This window comes from Poromitra crassiceps (genome assembly GCF_964638095.1).
Source record: "Poromitra crassiceps genome assembly, chromosome: 23".
NCBI classification, from domain to species: domain Eukaryota; kingdom Metazoa; phylum Chordata; class Actinopteri; order Beryciformes; family Melamphaidae; genus Poromitra; species Poromitra crassiceps.
Genome location: NC_139639.1, coordinates 5,375,723 through 5,394,282, shown reverse-complemented (window position 1 = coordinate 5,394,282; position 18,560 = coordinate 5,375,723). Strand labels below are relative to the sequence as shown.

At 46.1% G+C, this 18,560-nt stretch overlaps 1 protein-coding gene and 1 long non-coding RNA gene across 2 annotated transcripts in view; both read left to right on the top strand.

Annotated features, from left to right (window-relative positions):
• The window catches only part of LOC310797067 (laminin subunit alpha-3-like), a gene marked incomplete at its 5' end in the record, with an annotated part of 112,760 nt that overhangs the window by 14,739 nt on the left and 79,461 nt on the right, over positions 1–18,560 (top strand). The window contains one exon of the mRNA XM_083659353.1: positions 5,064–5,181. Coding sequence (XP_083515479.1) covers positions 5,064–5,181 — 118 coding nt within the window. The remainder of the gene's footprint in view (positions 1–5,063; positions 5,182–18,560) is intronic.
• Positions 17,129–18,560, top strand: part of LOC310797068 — a 2,768-nt gene continuing 1,336 nt past the window's right edge. Inside the window, exons 1-2 of the long non-coding RNA XR_014553703.1 lie at positions 17,129–17,167; positions 17,603–17,693. This is a non-coding gene — a long non-coding RNA (uncharacterized lncRNA). The remainder of the gene's footprint in view (positions 17,168–17,602; positions 17,694–18,560) is intronic.

Sequence of the window (18,560 nt, the reverse complement as noted above, 5' to 3'; positions counted from 1 at the left end):
CTCCCAGTCTGTCTCTGACAGGCCCTGTCTCTCCCAGTCTGTCTCTCTCTGACACGCTCTGTCTCAGGAGGACTCTGTCTGTCTCTGACAGGCCCTGTCTTCCCAGTCTGTCTCTGACAGGCCCTGTCTTCCCGGTCTGTCTCTGACGGGCCCTGTCTTCCCAGTCTGTCTCTGACAGGCCCTGTCTTCCCAGTCTGTCTCTGACAGGCCCTGTCTTCCCAGTCTGTCTCTCTGACAGGCCCTGTCTTCCCAGTCTGTCTCTGACAGGCCCTGTCTTCCCAGTCTGTCTCTGACAGGCCCTGTCTTCCCAGTCTGTCTCTCTGACAGGCCCTGTCTTCCCAGTCTGTCTCTGACAGGCCCTGTCTTCCCAGTCTGTCTCTGACAGGCCCTGTCTTCCCAGTCTGTCTCTCTGACAGGCCCTGTCTTCCCAGTCTGTCTCTCTGACAGGCCCTGTCTTCCCAGTCTGTCTCTGACAGGCCCTGTCTTCCCAGTCTGTCTCTGACAGGCCCTGTCTTCCCAGTCTGTCTCTGACAGGCCCTGTCTTCCCAGTCTGTCTCTGACAGGCCCTGTCTTCCCAGTCTGTTTCTGACAGGCCCTGTCCTCCCAGTCTGTTTCTGACAGGCCCTGTCCTCCCAGTCTGTTTCTGACAGGCCCTGTCTTCCCAGTCTGTCTCTGACAGGCCCTGTCCTCCCAGTCTGTTTCTGACAGGCCCTGTCTTCCCAGTCTGTCTCTGACAGGCCCTGTCTTCCCAGTCTGTCTCTGACAGGCCCTGTCTTCCCAGTCTGTCTCTGACAGGCCCTGTCTTCCCAGTCTGTCTCTGACAGGCCCTGTCTCAGGAGGATTCTCCGCTCTGTCACTCAGTTCCTGGCATGGAGTCAGTATCAGATACAGTAAATGGCACTATAAGGCAGTCAGGCTAGATGGCTTTTGACTGAGGTTATATGCATGAGTTTGATGCCAGTCTCTCTGAGTAACTGGATCTCCAGAGTTTCCATATGAGGGAGGCTAAAGCAGAAGAAATGGTTGCATTGTCTGATTCAGTCTTTTTGGATCAGACCCCCCAGAATAGTTGTTAAGCCCAGTGGCAAGTATCCTTTTACAGGGGCCACGCCGCCGCGGGGCCAAGTGTCTTTTGTGACGGGGGCCAGTGACAGACTGATGACAGCATTAAGGTAGGGCCCTATAGTCTCTGTGATAACAGACTGATGGGGTAGGTAGGGCCCTATAGTCTCTGTGATAACAGACTGATGGGGTAGGTAGGGCCCTATAGTCTCTGTGATAACAGACATGTCAGTGGTTCCCAAAATGGGGGCCGGGATATGTGAACCACAAAAAATGTGTGAAATACAATTTAAAAACTATTGAAAAGAGCACATTTTAACCATAACTGTTTGTTTTGTTTACAAAATTATCATGTGCGCACAAATGTTTGTATCCTTCAACCACCTTGGGGGATATTGGGGGTGGCGAGCCTCTGGGCACCCTTTTTTCGGGGGTCGGGAGCTGAAAGGTTTGGGAACCCTTGGTTTATGTGACAACAGAATCACAGACGGAATCGTGGGAATTGATCATTTAAAAAAGCTGACACAGCCTCCATAAGCAAAATTTGACCAAAAAATCTATATATTAAAAATACATTAAAAAAAAATCCCTGATGCTTAGGCCCGGTAGGGGGGCTCAGCTTTGGCCCGGTGGACCAGCGGGCTTTGCATTACTCTGGGGGGAAAGGAGATATAAGATGATTTAGATGTTATTTTTATGATAGCGGTATTAGCGGGCACGGCTCCACCTGGGAAACTGGAGAATCACTTGCGGTGGGAGGCTTAGCGTCTTGATCTCGTCTGTATCTACGTTATTAACAGGTGGGGGGGGATTCTCTGGCCCGAGACCCTTTTTCACCGTTGTGCATTGCTTGTCAGTAACAGGTTCCTGAAGGCAGTGGCATGTCCTGCTACGGCGGGGGGCATTAGGGGGGGCGGAATGTGACGCTATGTTTGGAATCTGAGATGGGTCCACATGCCAGTCGGCACGTCTCTGGCTGCAGCTAGCCTCTTTAGTCCTCCTCCCCCCGTCTCTCCCTCCTGTCTCTCCCCCCGTCTCTCCCTCCTGTCTCTCCCCCCCGTCTCTCCCTCCTGTCTCTCCCCCCGTCTCTCCCTCCTGTCTCTCCCGTAACGTCACCACCGCAGCTCGTGTGAAGCAGCCAGACCTCCTCCCACTCCTCAGCCGAGCTACTGTATTGATGATCATTACAGGCAGCTCAGCCATGTGAGAAAGCGCTGCTTCTGTTTTTAGCAGGATGGCGGCCGGCCCACGTCTTCTTGTTTGTGTGCTCGCATTTAGCCTTTTTGTCTTGGTGCTTCCTGTTGCGTGTGGGTGGAAGTGTTCTCTGATTAGTGTTGGGACACACCCCATGCAAAGTTGAGGTCAGATTGAAGGTGTGGGGGGGGGGGGGTGTCTTAAGCTATCTGACATTTCACTTATCTTATTTTGCCCAATGATGAAACTGATTAAACGATAGCGTCTGCTGATGTGCAGGCGAATGATTTTGATGTTTATTAACAATAGAGAGCCAAAGTGGAACGTCACTTCCTGCTTCAGCACTGTACCAGAGATTTTCATCCGCCATTTATTTTCCCATAGACATTTTGTAAAATGCTTATAAAAATAGTTGTACTTGTTCAAACCAAACGGTTCAGATTTAGAAACAGGAGAGATCGTATAACATTTCACTCGTCTTGGACCAAAACGTTAAAAAAATGCAGGTTTAAAGAAAATATTTTTTGGGGGTCCGAGAGAAATGTTCTATCTATGGTCTCTCCCGATTCTAAATATAGCTGAACTGTTTGGTTTGACCGAGTAAAACTATTTTCATAAGCATTTTATGAAATGTCTATGGGAAAATAAATGGCGGAAGAAAATCTCTGGTACAGTGCCGAAGCAGGAAGTGACGTTCACTTTGCCTCTCTATTACGTTGACAGCTTTTGAGAGGACGAGGCCAGACTAGTTTCCTATCCGCCCCTTGAACTGTCTCTGAATCTCTCAACCAGAGGGCTACTTGACCTTGTGTGGTCATTATACTTCTCAGGCTTGGGGTGGGGGTGGGGGTGGGGGTGGGGGTGCAATCCTTCAAGATAATTGCGCAGCCTTGTCGACAAGTCCATGACTCCATAGCAGAGGCTTTGCACTGCTTTTCTTTGCTTTGATATGTGTGTTTGTGTTAGCACAGCTCCCTGCCTCTCCTGCAAGGAGACACAGATCCCTGAATGCTCCAAATGCCTGCTGGGCATTTCCACAAGGTGCTGAGATGCTCGACTAGTGTGGGCCTGCCCTCTCTTTCAAACACTGCGTACGTCTATAGAAAGGTATATTATTTAAAGAACACAACATACTTTATGTACAGTATTCATTCAGCACTTCAATCCTGGAGGGTGGGTACCTATATACCTGCAAAATATACCTGTTGTATCCCGTCCCACACACATGCTAATAAATGTTGCTTCAGGATCAGTGCCAGCATAATGTCGCTTAGAGATAAAAAAAAAATACGTTGCAGTTCCTCGCAAAAACAAGACGACGGGTGTGGTGGTCCTCCTCACCTGACCCACCTGAAGGTTTCTGTTGACACTGTCTGCAGGTGTCACGGGGCAGGTTGGGCTCACACAGGTAGGGTTTTCACACCAGCAGGGCTCCGTGCCGGTTCAAATTTGAAAACGGCCGGCGCGTTCACTCAGACCGAAAACATAATTGGTTCGGAACCTGAAAAGTTGGTTCTCAGCTGAACCAAAAAATAGTTGGTTTTTCCCTTGGGAACCGTGACATCATCAGTGGGCGTGTCTCATTCTAGGCTGTGAAAACGAGCAGGAAGGGGAAGAAGGCAGTGACAACATGGAGAAAAATAATTTGCAGTGGTCTCCTGAGGAAACCAAATGTTTTAGTGGCCATTTGGGCATCTACCGAATCTCAAGAAAAGCCGGAAAGCAGTACAAGAAAGAGCAAGTCGTATGCCGAACTTGCGGAAGAGAGGGCCAAGGCTGGGTTCACTCGAACGCCAGACCAAATAATGAATAAACTTAAAAAACTGAAGAAGGACTACCGAATAATGTCCTCCCACTTTGGTTCCGCTTAAACTGGTGTGAACACGGGCTGGTTCGCCAGAAGGCACCAAGGTTCTGAGACTCCAGAACGGCGCCAGAGCCGGAACCAGAACCGTGTCTGTCTGAAAGCGGTGGGTGTACAACATTCCAAGCCATGCCAAGTCTGTGCCAGACCATAACAAAGGCCACCATGCCAACTCTGTGCCAGACCATAACAAAGGAGGCTTTGACTATCAGGTGTAGTAGCTTTCAGCTGTATTCAGTCAAGCTGAAGTCACCCGCTTTTAGGGCTTGATGATGGTGATGATGATGATGCTGATGATGATGATGATGATCATGATGATAATGATGGTGATGATAATGATGATGAATTGAAAAGGAAACATGCTGCAGTGAGCTTCATGTGCCTGACAGAAGGCTCAGTGTTGGCAGGAACAATCATGGTGTAATGTTCTACCCTTGTATGGCTGTTGTGTTTTCTGATGGAAGACGAGATAGAGGTGCTCAGAGAACAGACTTGCTTCATATATGGGCTTATAGATGATATCTTTTCACTATACGCCACCTGCACCATTTGTATTGACTCGATGTGGAGAATTGTAATTTTGGCGTGTTGTTTGTGCTTTGCTGTGCAATATGGCCGCATGCTAACCATGCTAAAACCATGGTAGCCATGATAAAACAGGCAGCTCGGACCTTCACTGAACCCACCTTTAGTTCATTATTTCTATGACGATCCTTTGCGATGTAGCAGAGAGAGATAGATCATTCCAAGTTGACGTTGTTGTGCCACGGCTTTCACAAGACAGGAAATGGAGTATTGTTTGTCAGTGCTGCCGGCCAAGACTCAGGTCCAACTCGATGGTGCAAGTGGAGAGAACAGGAAACGACAAACCTTTTTGCCAAAAATCCATTCAGATCAGTTACGGGCCTTTTGTTTACCGTGCTCATTGTGCTCTGCTTTCCAGCTCTTCCACGTGGCGTATGTCCTCATCAAGTTTGCTAACTCCCCTCGGCCTGACCTGTGGGTGCTGGAACGCTCTGTGGACCATGGCACCACCTACAGCCCCTGGCAGTATTTTGCACGTGAGTTTTCATGTCACATTCTTTCATGTCCAACACTTTTGCCTTGGCCCTGTATCCATCCCCCATGTCAAACCAAAGTCAGCTAAACCATTGTAACTGTCAACGAGCTAACACAACTTCCTTGTTGCGCATGAGCTGTGTATGCGAGCCCGCGCAGCGGCCGAGCTGCAGGGCGGGCCTAGGAATTACAAAAATATGGAATTTATATACACATTTCTTCGCAAAGTGCCCACAAATGTTTACAATAATATGAAAAAAGGGGTCCTCCTAACTATTTACATTGTTACAATACCTCTACACCAGGGGTGGCCAAACGTTTTTGGTTGTGGGCCGCATACAGAAAAATATAAGGAGTTGCGGGCCAAACAATATTAAGCGCGGCAGTTTTTGCGGAAAAGAAATTGGACCAGAAAACCCTTGTGCCATCAAAAATTGAATGTCTACCTAAATAAATATATGACACATAGTTTATTGATGTGCTCACCTATTACAATGGGTATTTCTGTATGTTTTCAAATTTTCTTTTCCTGTGCCAACAGGTTAAGACAGAGATAATTTAACATAACATTAGTATTAAACATTCATTCAGTATTAAAAATGTTTAAAAATAAATAGACCAGGTCAGGGTACTCAAGTATAACCCATTTTCAATGTTTTTAAATTGAAAAAACGAAATGGGGGAATAATTTTTTTTTTCCAGTTTCTTTTTCTTAATGTTTTTGTTTTTCTGTTTTTTTCCCTTTTTCGTTTTTCGTTTTCCGTTTTGTGTGTGTGTGTGTGTGTGTGTGTGTGTGTGTGTGTGTGTGTGTGTGTGTGTGTGTGTGTGTTAAATTCATGGCGGGCCACTTAAAAACGGGCAGCGGGCTGCAGTTGGCCCGCGGGCCGTAGTTTGGCCACCCCTGCTCTACACGATACCTCTTGTCCTCTCCTCTCTGCTGCGTGTAAAAACAGCCTGCAGTTCAGTCCAAGTTTCACAGAATTTTTGACATGTTGGTCTCAGCTGAGTCATTCAAAGCTTCCCAGTGGAGCTGCAGAGCGCAGAATTTCATGTTTGTTTGTTTTTTCTGCAAACACTTTATTTTTGGACTTAGATTTGGACATTCCTGAGAGAAGCGTTCATCGTACTACATAATTGGACTGTTGGAAATGTGAAAATCCAATGATAATTTATATTTTTACAGTAGGGCTATCTGACTGATATAGAGAAAATGTAAGTTACATTGGCTTTATTTAATAATCCATAAGCTATAAAGCAGATATACATATTTATGAATCATAATTGCATACACATAGATAAATCCTGATCTATGTACAGACAGGCACACAGAGACACAGTCACCTGCGACCTACACAGCTGCAGCCTTGGGTGATTTTCCTCTGAACGTGTTTTTCTACGCCATAGCCAAAACACACAGATTGTGCCATGTCAGACAGACCTATAAATTATATTATTGTCTCATCACAAAACGCCACTGTCCTCATGAACCCTGCATCTATGAATTTCACAGGAGAAGAATTAATAATCGATTCATTCCATTCTACAACACTGACTATGATCAATGTAATTTTGGTGACCTTTTAACCCATTGATACCTGATGGAGCATTTGTGTGTGTATTAAAGGGATACACACACAAATGAGGGATATACACGCAAATGCTGCATCATTCAGGTATCAATGGGTTAAAGAAAACATGCCTTTCACACCCGGGGTTGGGGTTCATAATCTGCAAAATGTTCATATAAATAAATGTATGTTTTGCTCCACTCTATGGCTGATTGATACAACACAATAGTTATTCAACCTCCAGCCAATTCATAAAAAACATGACATTTGCTGTTCTAAACGCCTGCAGCGCGTCTGTCCCAGGAAAAATTGTGCGCCACCTACTGGAGGAAGTGATGGATTTAACGTTTCCAGCAACAGCGAGAAGTTTGATTGATAAGTGAGATCTGGGGAGTGCAGTTCGGCTATAGGTTGAGGCGATAGACTCGTCATAGACGCTGGGTTAGCTGGCTGGGGGCGTGGTCAGGGTGGGGTAAATCCTCCCGTTCTATCCATTCAGCAAAGTTAGTATTTAGCTGCTAGCCCAGCTCAGGCAGACACAATCGGGGATTTAACCCCCGCAGTAAACGCACATCTGAACAGACGTCTATGTACCTGCTCTATATCTCCAAACCTGTAGTTTAGAGCCGCAGCACCGTCCTTTGGTGAGTCAGCCCATTGAGATATATGGGCGGTTTTACCCCACTCACGCGCCAGCCGTAGTAACATTTTGTGGGCGTTCCCACATATGCCGACTGTCTCTATTAGGGCTTAATCAAGGTTCTTGAGGATTCTGACTTTAATGCAATAACTGGTCGTTACACTTAGCACACCTATCAGACTGTTGAAGATGGGAAGTCAGTCTGATTTGGGAGAGGGAATCACGTCAAGGCCATCATGTCATATAAAGTATAAGCCTTGCTCTGAATCTGTGCACACACAAAAGGGCACAGAAAAACAAGGAGTGAATCTTTCAATGCAAATTTAATTGATCAGAAATAGGTGCTTCTGTCTCAAATAAATTAAAATTGAAATGAAAACTAACTTACAGGACATATGGGAAGATTAGGACTTTTGTTCTGCAGTTCTTTCTCTGAGTTGTTTCTCCAGGTATTTTTACAACTTATTTTTGGCTTATCATTTTCATAGAAGCTGGTAAGTGCAAACACACAATCGATTAGTCTAAATTTATAGTAGAAGGGCCCTACTGTCACACCAGTTCTAAATAGCCTAAAGTTAGGGAAAAGCTTACACAAACCTTTTACCCTCTGCATTTTTCATTCAAACATAATTATACTCATACCAACTCCCATACGCTCCAAAGATGCTCAGTTGGCAGATCAGGGTTCTGATTTATGGGGTGTGGGAGGCACCTGTGCGTGCTCCCTGCCAGGAGACACAGCTCTGACTCATCTCCTTTACAATCTCAGGGCGTCTCTTTCGCACCTTGCTTTCCTTTTCATCTAACTTAATACTGTATTATTCACACAGAATGATTGATGGCTGAAGTGCACACACTAACCCAGTGGTCCCCAAACTTAGGGTCGCGACCCCAAGTGGGGTCGCCTGGAATACAAATAGGGTCACCTGAAACCTTTTTTCTTTTCTTTTTTACACCACACACAATTTAAAACTAGCGAAGATGATTAGGGTCACTTGCATTTTGTTTGTTTGTTTGTTTTAGTTCTGAGTTTAAAGTGAAAGTGATCATCTCTAAGATTTCAGTTTTGTTCTCTCGGGTGACACCTACACCTATGGCGATGAGTGGTAATTGCAGGTGAGATCCAAACAGTGTCAATGGGCTTTTTTATGAAAATGTTTGAGATTATAACTTTAAATCAGGATTCTGAGAATAAAGGTGGAATTCTGAAAATAAAGTCAGAATTTTGAGATTAAAGTCAGAATTCTCAGATTAAAGTCAGAATTCTGAAGGAAAAAAGATGCATACATGTGACATCACTGACGTGTCATTGTATCAATGCAGTGATAGAGATATTGTGTCATTGTATCAATGCAGTGATAGAGATATTGTGTCATTGTATCAATGCAGTGATAGAGATATTGTGTCATTGTATCAATGCAGTGATATAGATAATGTGTCATTCTATCAATGCTTTGATAGAGAGTAGCAAAACAGAAAGTCTCCCTTATGAAAATGTCATGCGCCGTTATTGCTATACATAAATTGCATGATTAACAGAATAAGGATGAATTTTGTTGTTTTCCTTTCAGATTTTAAGCGCGAGTGCATCGAAACATTTGGAAAGCAGCCCAATGCTCGGAAAATCCTGGACGACGAGCAGATTTGCACCACGGACTACTCACGGACTGTCCCTTTGGAGAACGGAGAGGTGAAATGTCTTACACCTTGATTTCTGAATTAACAAGTCGTGGGGAAAAGCAACCCCAAAATTGCGATTCTATGTGTAAAATGAATTCTGTGTCATCCAGATTGTGGTGTCTCTGGTTAACGGACGACCGGGGGCCAAGAACTTCACCTACTCCCCGGTGCTGCGGGACTTCACCAAGGCCACCAACATCCGCCTGCGCTTCCTCCGCACCAGCACCCTGCTGGGACACCTCATCTCCAAGGCCCAGAGAGACCCCACCGTCACACGCAGGGTGAGGCACATTACAGTACTGCCTCGCACCCAGGTGCCATACTTCACTCTCTCCTTTCCCCATTTGGGCAAGTCAAATTGACAGCTCTGCTCCACCTTGTGTCAGCTTTTTCACCCACCTGCGTTCTCCTGTTCGCACACACTCATCCTTGCCGAGGCTTTGTGCCAGGTCTATCTGTCCAGTCATCATGTTCATTCACTTAGTACAGCCAGCCAGCACTGGCTGAGACAGCTCCTGCAGGCTGCAGATGCAGGATAGGACTTTCCTGAGTATGGGCCAGTAGATAGGCTGCACAGACCTCCGGCGAGGCCAATAGTCCTTTCTGCTATTTGATTGATATGCAAATTTCCCAAGTCGGATGGGATCCCTTCCAAAATGTAATGGATTCTTTCTTGGCCCATGCTACAGCCTTCCACAAGGTTTCATGAAAATTCGCCTGATAGACAAATGGACAGACAGACACCAGAAAACAGAACCTCCTTGGCGGAGGTCCCCACACTTTAGGAGTGAGTGATGACACTAAAAGTCGTATAGACCAACTAGAATACAATTAAGTTGAACAGCTGATTTTCAGCTGTCAGTTCTTATCTGAGCCCTTTTTATTATGCACCCAGTCACTTCAGGAACTGACAATCTGGGTCATGGTTAAGGTTTGTACTTATTAACACCGTGTGACTCACTTCTGCAGCAAAGCAAGACGAACGGACGAACGGACGCTGTTTGCTCTGGTGTGGCTGATTCACTGATAACATAGCAATTAACTTGGAAACAGTGCTTGTGATTAAAGAAAAGTTCCCCTGTTTTTTCCCCACAGTATTACTACAGTATCAAAGACATCAGTATCGGGGGGCGCTGCGTTTGTCACGGCCATGCACAGGTGTGTGGTGGGCAGAACTACGGCAACCCAAATAGGTGAGTCATTTTTTTTAACCACTCTGATCCAGCCACTGTAGGCTGTCTAGACCCTTTTCACAGCAACCGCTTTGAGGTGGTAAAGCAGGAAGTAAAGCAGTTGTAACCAATACCATTAATGGTGGTTCTCCATTCCATTTAGGTGTTCCAGTGCCAGGGCCCCTCATTAATGTTATTGGTTACACCTGCTTTACTTCCTGTTTTACCACCTCAAAATGTTTGCTGTGAAAAAGGCCTATTGTTGTTATCTGACTTTGTGTGAGCTATACAGTCTCAAAAAAATCTATTTGGGGAATCAATATTTTTATATGGAAGGCAACAGAACAAGTATTATTTTCAAATTCAATACATGCTCTGTCTCAGGCTGAACTGGTTTCTTATTAGCACTTCCAAACTAAACTTTGAAGTATATCGTCAACCAGTGACGCAGTTTCTCTCCTTTATTCATTAACAGAGCTGAATAGTCTTGGCATGTCCTGGTGGCTTGCCTGGTACAGCGCATACCATTAAGGCTTACTCCCTTTCCTTTGCCTGGCCGACCCGGGTTCAAATCCGACCCGTGCAGTCCCTTACCACATCCCCTCTCTCCACCTACCTTTCTTGTCTACCTACTTACTGTCCTATACAATAAAGGCAAAAATGCCCCTATTTCTTTTTGATAAATAATAATAATAACAATACTCTTTTTATACTGTGAGCTGTACAGTGCATAGGCAGTGCAGTGAGATGACATAATGCTGAAAAGAGGAGGTGAAGAAAGCAGTGATTCCGCCAATCAGATCGTAGTGATTCCGCCAATCAGATCGTAGTGATTCCGCCAATCAGATCGCAGCGATACTGTGGCATTTTTCTGAGGAAGGGAAATTACTTCATGATGTTTGTTTCCTGACATCACCGTTGTGGAAGGCAGCAGATTATTTTGAGTTGCACTGATTACTGCCTGTGATGATGTCACTGATTACTGCCTGTGATGATGTCACTGATTACTGTCTGTGATGATGTCACTGATTACTGCCTGTGATGATGTCACTGATTACTGCCTGTGATGATGTCACTGATTACTGCCTGTGATGATGTCACTGATTACTGCCTGTGATGATGTCACTGATTGGTCTAAAAGGGTGGGATGTGTGATAGCATGCTGCTTTCAACCACAGTGGCATTTCTGCATTGAGAACAAACAAACAAACAAACAAACAAAAACACTGATTTCTCCTTCAATGAAAGAAGAATATGAAGATCTGAACATCTGTAAATCCTGGTGTTTCATCATCTCCTGTCTCCTTTAGACTCCAGTGCGAGTGCAAACACAACACGTGTGGCGCGTCGTGCGACCGCTGCTGCCCGGGCTTCAACCAGATGCCGTGGCGCGCCGCTACCACCGACAGCCCCAACGAGTGTCAGCGTAAGTGAACATCTACCTACCTACCGTGACCTACCTTCTGACGTATAAATACTCTACGCTCTGCTTACTGCATGTGCTGCTGGCTCCTTCAGTCGAGACACCGCGGACAGGGCTGAAGAGTGTCCTGTTGCCTGTAACGTTGTAGGCCAGCAGCAGATGCCCTGATATGGTGTTGCAGAGAGGCCTCAGTGAAGAGTTAAGAGGGGCATTAATCATTATGGTATGTCTGGTGATGTGCAACTGAGGCGTGATTTCTATTCACACATAGGATAAGCAATAACCACGCCCTGTGGCGCCGGGATTGGCCAGGAGCAACACTGGAGGGCACGCAGCCCAGCGATTTCATGAACCAACTGAATAGCTCTTGAGAACGGACAGCGATTTCGAGAGCGGACATTGAGAGCGGACATTGAAATGAATTATGGTCACCTACCTTCCTTAGCATAGTAATAATAATAATAAGAATAATAATTGTAATCTACACAATGTACACAATCTACAAAAACATGCAATAATATAAACGGTGTTGTGTTCACGTTCATAGCTCATATAATATAATGTATTATCGTTAATTTCAAGCTCAATTCTTACCCAGAGAAAAGGTACAGCACTGAAAAAGTAACAAGCAATAGTTTTTTAAACATCTTTATTTTAAAAGATGAAAAACCCCAGGTGCTTTAGTCCCAAGCTTCAATGCTCCTGGCCAATCCCGGCGCCACAGGGCGTGGTTATTGCTTATCCTATGTGCGAATAGAAATCACGCGCAACTGAGTTACTGTGTCCCCACTGTTTCCTGTCTGTCCGGCCGGCTAGTCAGCCAGCTAGCCAAGCACGATGTCAGCCTACCAGATACAGTTAGTCAGCCATGCAAACTTGTCAGCCAACCATCCAGTCAGCCTGCAGAGGCTTGTGTCAGCTGGATTCTAATTGCCTTGGACTGTTGAGAAGATTCTCTCTTAATAGCTGGGGAGGCTTAAACCTGACCTTCATAGCTGGAGAGGCTGAAACCTGACCTTCATAACTGGGGAGGCTGAAACCTGACCTTCATAGCTGGAGAGGCTGAAACCTGACCTTCATAGCTGGAGAGGCTGAAACCTGACCTTCATAGCTGGAGAGGCTGAAACCTGACCTTCATAACTGGGGAGGCTGAAACCTGACCTTCATAGCTGGAGAGGCTGAAACCTGACCTTCATAGCTGGAGAGGCTGAAACCTGATCTTCATAACTGGAGAGGCTGAAACCTGACCTTCATAACTGGAGAGGCTGAAACCTGACCTTCATAGCTGGAGAGGCTGAAACATGACCTTCATAGCTGGAGAGGCTGAAACCTGACCTTCATAGCTGGAGAGGCTGAAACCTGACCTTCATAACTGGAGAGGATGAAACCTGACCTTCATAGCTGGAGAGGCTGAAACCTGACCTTCATAGCTGGGGAGTCTTAAACCTGACCTTCATAACTGGAGAGGCTGAAACCTGACCTTCATAGCTGGGGAGTCTTAAACCTGACCTTCATAGCTGGAGAGGCTGAAACCTGACCTTCATAGCTGGGGAGGCTGAAACCTGACCTTCATAACTGGAGAGGCTGAAACCTGACCTTCATAGCTGGGGAGTCTGAAACCTGACCTTCATAACTGGAGAGGCTGAAACCTGACCTTCATAACTGGAGAGGCTGAAACCTGACCTTCATAGCTGGAGAGGCTGAAACCTGACCTTCATAGCTGGGGAGGCTGAAACCTGACCTTCATAACTGGAGAGGCTGAAACCTGACCTTCATAGCTGGAGAGGCTGAAACCTGACCTTCATAACTGGAGAGGCTGAAACCTGACCTTCATAACTGGAGAGGCTGAAACCTGACCTTCATAACTGGAGAGGCTGAAACCTGACCTTCATAGCTGGGGAGTCTTAAACCTGACCTTCATAGCTGGGGAGGCTGAAACCTGACCTTCATAGCTGGAGAGGCTGAAACCTGACCTTCATAACTGGAGAGGCTGAAACCTGACCTTCATAACTGGGGAGGCTGAAACCTGACCTTCATAACTGGAGAGGCTGAAACCTGACCTTCATAACTGGGGAGGCTGAAACCTGACCTTCATAACTGGGGAGGCTGAAACCTGACCTTAATAGCTGGAGAGGCTGAAACCTGACCTTCATAGCTGGGGAGGCTGAAACCTGACCTTCATAACTGGAGAGGCTGAAACCTGACCTTCATAGTTGGGGAGGCTGAAACCTGACCTTAACTCATTCACTGCCAATATCTGACTGGCATTTTTGGCACAGGCCAAGTATTTCCATAATGTTTGGTCATCTTTCAAGACCCACAGTAAATTCTGTACTAGGACTACAGTGATGTCCAATACCTCGAAATGAAGATCTAAGTCTCTACTTTCACCCCCAAAAAGAAAGTTAGCTTTTAGCATGTTCTGTACTCTACTTATAACCCTTTTTATACACCCCATGTTCACCAAAAAAAGCCTGTCTGGGAAGAGAAAAGGGAGAAAAAAGCATTTTTGTAAAAGGGCACAATCTCAGGCATAACTCACTCTCAATTCTTTTATTTTGAACTGTATTGACATCAGACATGTAAATATTATTCGTTAGGACACAAATGACAAAAAAAAAATATATATATATACACACATGAAGTGCTTTTTTTTTACATTCAACAATAGTTTACTCGGTGTGAGTGTGCAGACAGACAGACAGACAGACAGACACACCGACAGACAGACAGACAGACACACACACACACACACACACACACACACACACACACACACACACACACACACACACACACACACACACACACACACACGATCCCCCTTTTAGATTTCTAACCCAACATAGGATAAGCAATAACCACGCCCTGTGGCGCTGGGATTGGCCAGGAGCAACACTGGAGGGCGAGCAGCCCAGCGATTACATGAACCAACTGAATAGCTCTTGAGAAGGACAGCGGGCTGCTGTGAGTGCCTTCTGCCCGCTGCTGCCTAGCTGTTCCTGTGTTTATTTTGATTTGTTCTGGTACACCGTCCTCGTCCATGTCTCCCTGTCATATCTATGATCGTTCCCGTTTTCCCCTCGGCTATTCAACACGTCCTCACCGCCCTCGCAAACTGATCGATCATTTCCTCATTCCTCCGATGATCAAACACATCTCTTGATTACTTTCTCCCGTTTTCTCCTGGCTGGCACAGAGGAAGGCGACTCCAGCTCGGCGTTACAATGGCGTTTCTCCTGTCTGCACAAGGAAGCGTTACCCGCTCTCTGCTATTCCTCTTGCTCAATTTATAAAACAACAGCTGCGGTATGTGTTTGATCGCGTGCTGTCGGCTACCCTTTGAAGGCAGGGACCTGTGTCTGTGTGACAGGCTGGGCAAGTGTTTGCTGCAGGCGCTGCACCAATAAAAACAAAAACACGTCAAACACGTCCTTGGCGGGGAAGGCCATTGCTGATAACACGTCAAAGACGTCATTGGCGGTGAATGAGTTAATAACTGGGGAGGATGAAACCTTCATAGCTGGGGATGCTGAAACCTGACCTTCATAGCTGGGGATGCTGAAACCTGACCTTCATAGCTGGGGAGGCTGAAACCTGACCTTCATAGCTGGGGAGGCTGAAACCTGACCTTCATAGCTGGGGATGCTGAGACCTGACCTTCATAGCTGGGGAGGCTGAAACCTGACCTTCATAACTGGGGATGCTGAAACCTGACCTTCATAGCTGGGGAGGCTGAAACCTGACCTTCATAACTGGGGAGGCTGAAACCTCACCTTCATAGCTGGAGAGGCTGAAACCTGACCTTCATAGCTGGAGAGGCTGAAACCTGACCTTCATAGCTGGGGATGCTGAAACCCCACCTTCATAACTGGGGAGGCTGAAACCTGACCTTCATAGCTGGAGAGGCTGAAACCTGACCTTCATAGCTGGGGAGGCTGAAACCTGACCTTCATAACTGGGGAGGATGAAACCTTCATAGCTGGAGAGGCTGAAACCTGACCTTCATAGCTGGGGAGGCTGAAACCTGACCTTCATAACTGGGGAGGATGAAACCTTCCTAGCTGGGGAGGATGAAACATGACCTTCATAACTGGGGAGGATGAAACCTGACCTTCATAGCTGGGGAGGCTGAAACCTGACCTTCATAACTGGAGAGGCTGAAACCTGACCTTCATAGCTGGAGAGGCTGAAACCTGACCTTCATAGCTGGGGAGGCTGAAACCTGACCTTCATAACTGGGGAGGATGAAACCTTCATAGCTGGAGAGGCTGAAACCTGACCTTCATAGCTGGGGAGGCTGAAACCTGACCTTCATAACTGGGGAGGATGAAACCTTCATAGCTGGGGAGGATGAAACATGACCTTCATAACTGGGGAGGATGAAACCTGACCTTCATAGCTGGGGAGGCTGAAACCTGACCTTCATAACTGGAGAGGCTGAAACCTGACCTTCATAGCTGGAGAGGCTGAAACCTGACCTTCATAACTGGGGAGACTGAAACCTGACCTTCATAGCTGGGGAGGCTGAAACCTGACCTTCATAGCTGGAGAGGCTGAAACCTGACCTTCATAGCTGGAGAGGCTGAAACCTCACCTTCATAGCTGGGGAGGCTGAAACCTGACCTTCATAGCTGGAGAGGCTGAAACCTGACCTTCATAGCTGGAGAGGCTGAAACCTCACCTTCATAGCTGGGGAGGCTGAAACCTGACCTTCATAGCTGGAGAGGCTGAAACCTGACCTTCATAGCTGGAGAGGCTGAAACCTGACCTTCATAGCTGGGGAGGCTGAAACCTGACCTTCATAGCTGGAGAGGCTGAAACCTGACCTTCATAACTGGAGAGGCTGAAACCTGACCTTCATAGCTGGAGAGGCTGAAACCTGACCTTCATAGCTGGAGAGGCTGAAACCTGACCTTCATAGCTGGAGAGGATGAAACCTTCATAGCTGGAGAGGCTGAAACCTGACCTTCATAGCTGGAGAGGCTGAAACCTGACCTTCATAGCTGGGGATGCTGAAACCTGACCTTGTAGCAGTCACAAAAGCACAGAGAAGGGGGATGGAGGGAAATCCACCCTAGCCATTCATGAACATGGTGGACATGTGCCGTCCTGTTTGCTTTAGATTTGATAGTTGCTCTTAATACTTAAGTTAACAACCAGATTCATTCATTACTCATCTTGGAGAAGTAGCAGCTTAAGGTGGCTAAATACAGAGGAAGTCCTGGATAATTATGCCGAAGCATAGATGAGGAATACATATCTATTGTGTGTGTGTGTGTGTGTGTGTGTGTGTGTGTGTGTGTGTGTGTGTGTGTGTGTGTGTGTGTGTGTGTGTGTGTGTGTGTGTGTGTGTGTGTGTGTGTCGGGGGTTTCCTCTCCTCAGCCTGCCAGTGTTTCTCCCATGCCTCTGACTGTTATTACGACCCCGAGGTGGAGCAGAGCGGAGCAAGTTTAGACACCTTCGGCAGGTACAACGGAGGAGGAGTGTGCCTCAACTGCCAGGTATGAAACACATATCAAGTCTAAACGGATTCCCGTGTGTGTGTGTGTGTGTGTGTGTGTGTGTGTGTGTGTGTGTGCGTGTGTTTGTGGGTGGAGGGGGGTTATGTCACGGGTGTTTTACGTTGTATGGACTTTTCAGTATTGCAAACAGCACCATTTACTTTGCAAAGCACCGTGCACAGATGGATGTTTGCAATGAAAATTCATGTTTAGACATAGAAAATGTTCCAAGCAAAAAAAAAAAAACATTTTTGACAGAAGCCTTTTCTCTTCCGTATCTTTGCTCCAAGAATCAAATTCATTTGATGTCAGTTTGTTGTGTTAAAAATGAGCGCTCTTCTTGAATATGAAACTGATGGGAAATCAGCAAAGAGCACTCTTGTTCTATCGGACATAAATATAACACATAATTCATATTTGTGTGTGGGTCTTTAGCACAACACTGCTGGAGTGAACTGTGAGCAGTGCGTTGAAGGCTTCTACAGACCTTATGGAGCACCGCCCGAGTCTCACTCTGGATGCATACGTGAGTCACTTTCCCCTTTGTTTGTCTCCTTTTTCTTTTTCTTTTTCTTTGTTTATATTTTATTTTCAATTTTTAGAGAACAATATACAAACAAGACAAACAGGCTCAGACGCAGGAAAAGAAAGGAAAGGGAAAAAAACATACATCAACATTGCAACATGGCGCTATCAGCCGCATAAGGTGCTTACTGTATATGTTTGTAAAAAAAAAAGTGCACGGGATCCCACGCAAAGGGTCCATAAGATACCAGCTGGGCGAGCCATCCGTCACCCCTAACCTCAGTTACTGGTCATTCTTAACCTCGTGGAAGTAGGCCAAAAATGGGTCCCAGATAGTTGAGAACCTTCCAAGCGTGTTGGTTCTCAGGGACCTGAGTCTCTCCATCTGTACAAGAGAGATCATGTCCATCAGCCACACCTGAAAAGAAGGTGAAGAGGAGGACTTCCATTCCTTCAGAATGAGTCTTTTGGCGACCCAATTGAGATCAGAGATTGTTGCACAGCTGTAGGGAAGTTCAGTGAGGACTCCGAGCAGCCGAAGATGGCGAGTTCTGCCTCCGGCTGTAGGGTTGTGTTGTAGGCCTTAAGAGTACCACTCAAATATTTTGTCTCAGAATCCTGTTAATGAAGGGCAGAACCAGAAGGCATGAGATAATGTTCCGTTTGTCTCCTTGAGTTACTATCACTCAAACTCAGTCAGTACATGAGAACATAAAGTGCGTGCAGTGTGACATGCCAGAAAATATTTTGACGTAGAATAAATGTTGATACAACAGTCTGTACCCGTGTTGAAAACCTGTGTAAATACATTGCCAAAATGAAAGTTGATGCAAAGTTTTTTTTATTTTTGTTTTTGTAGCTGCAACCT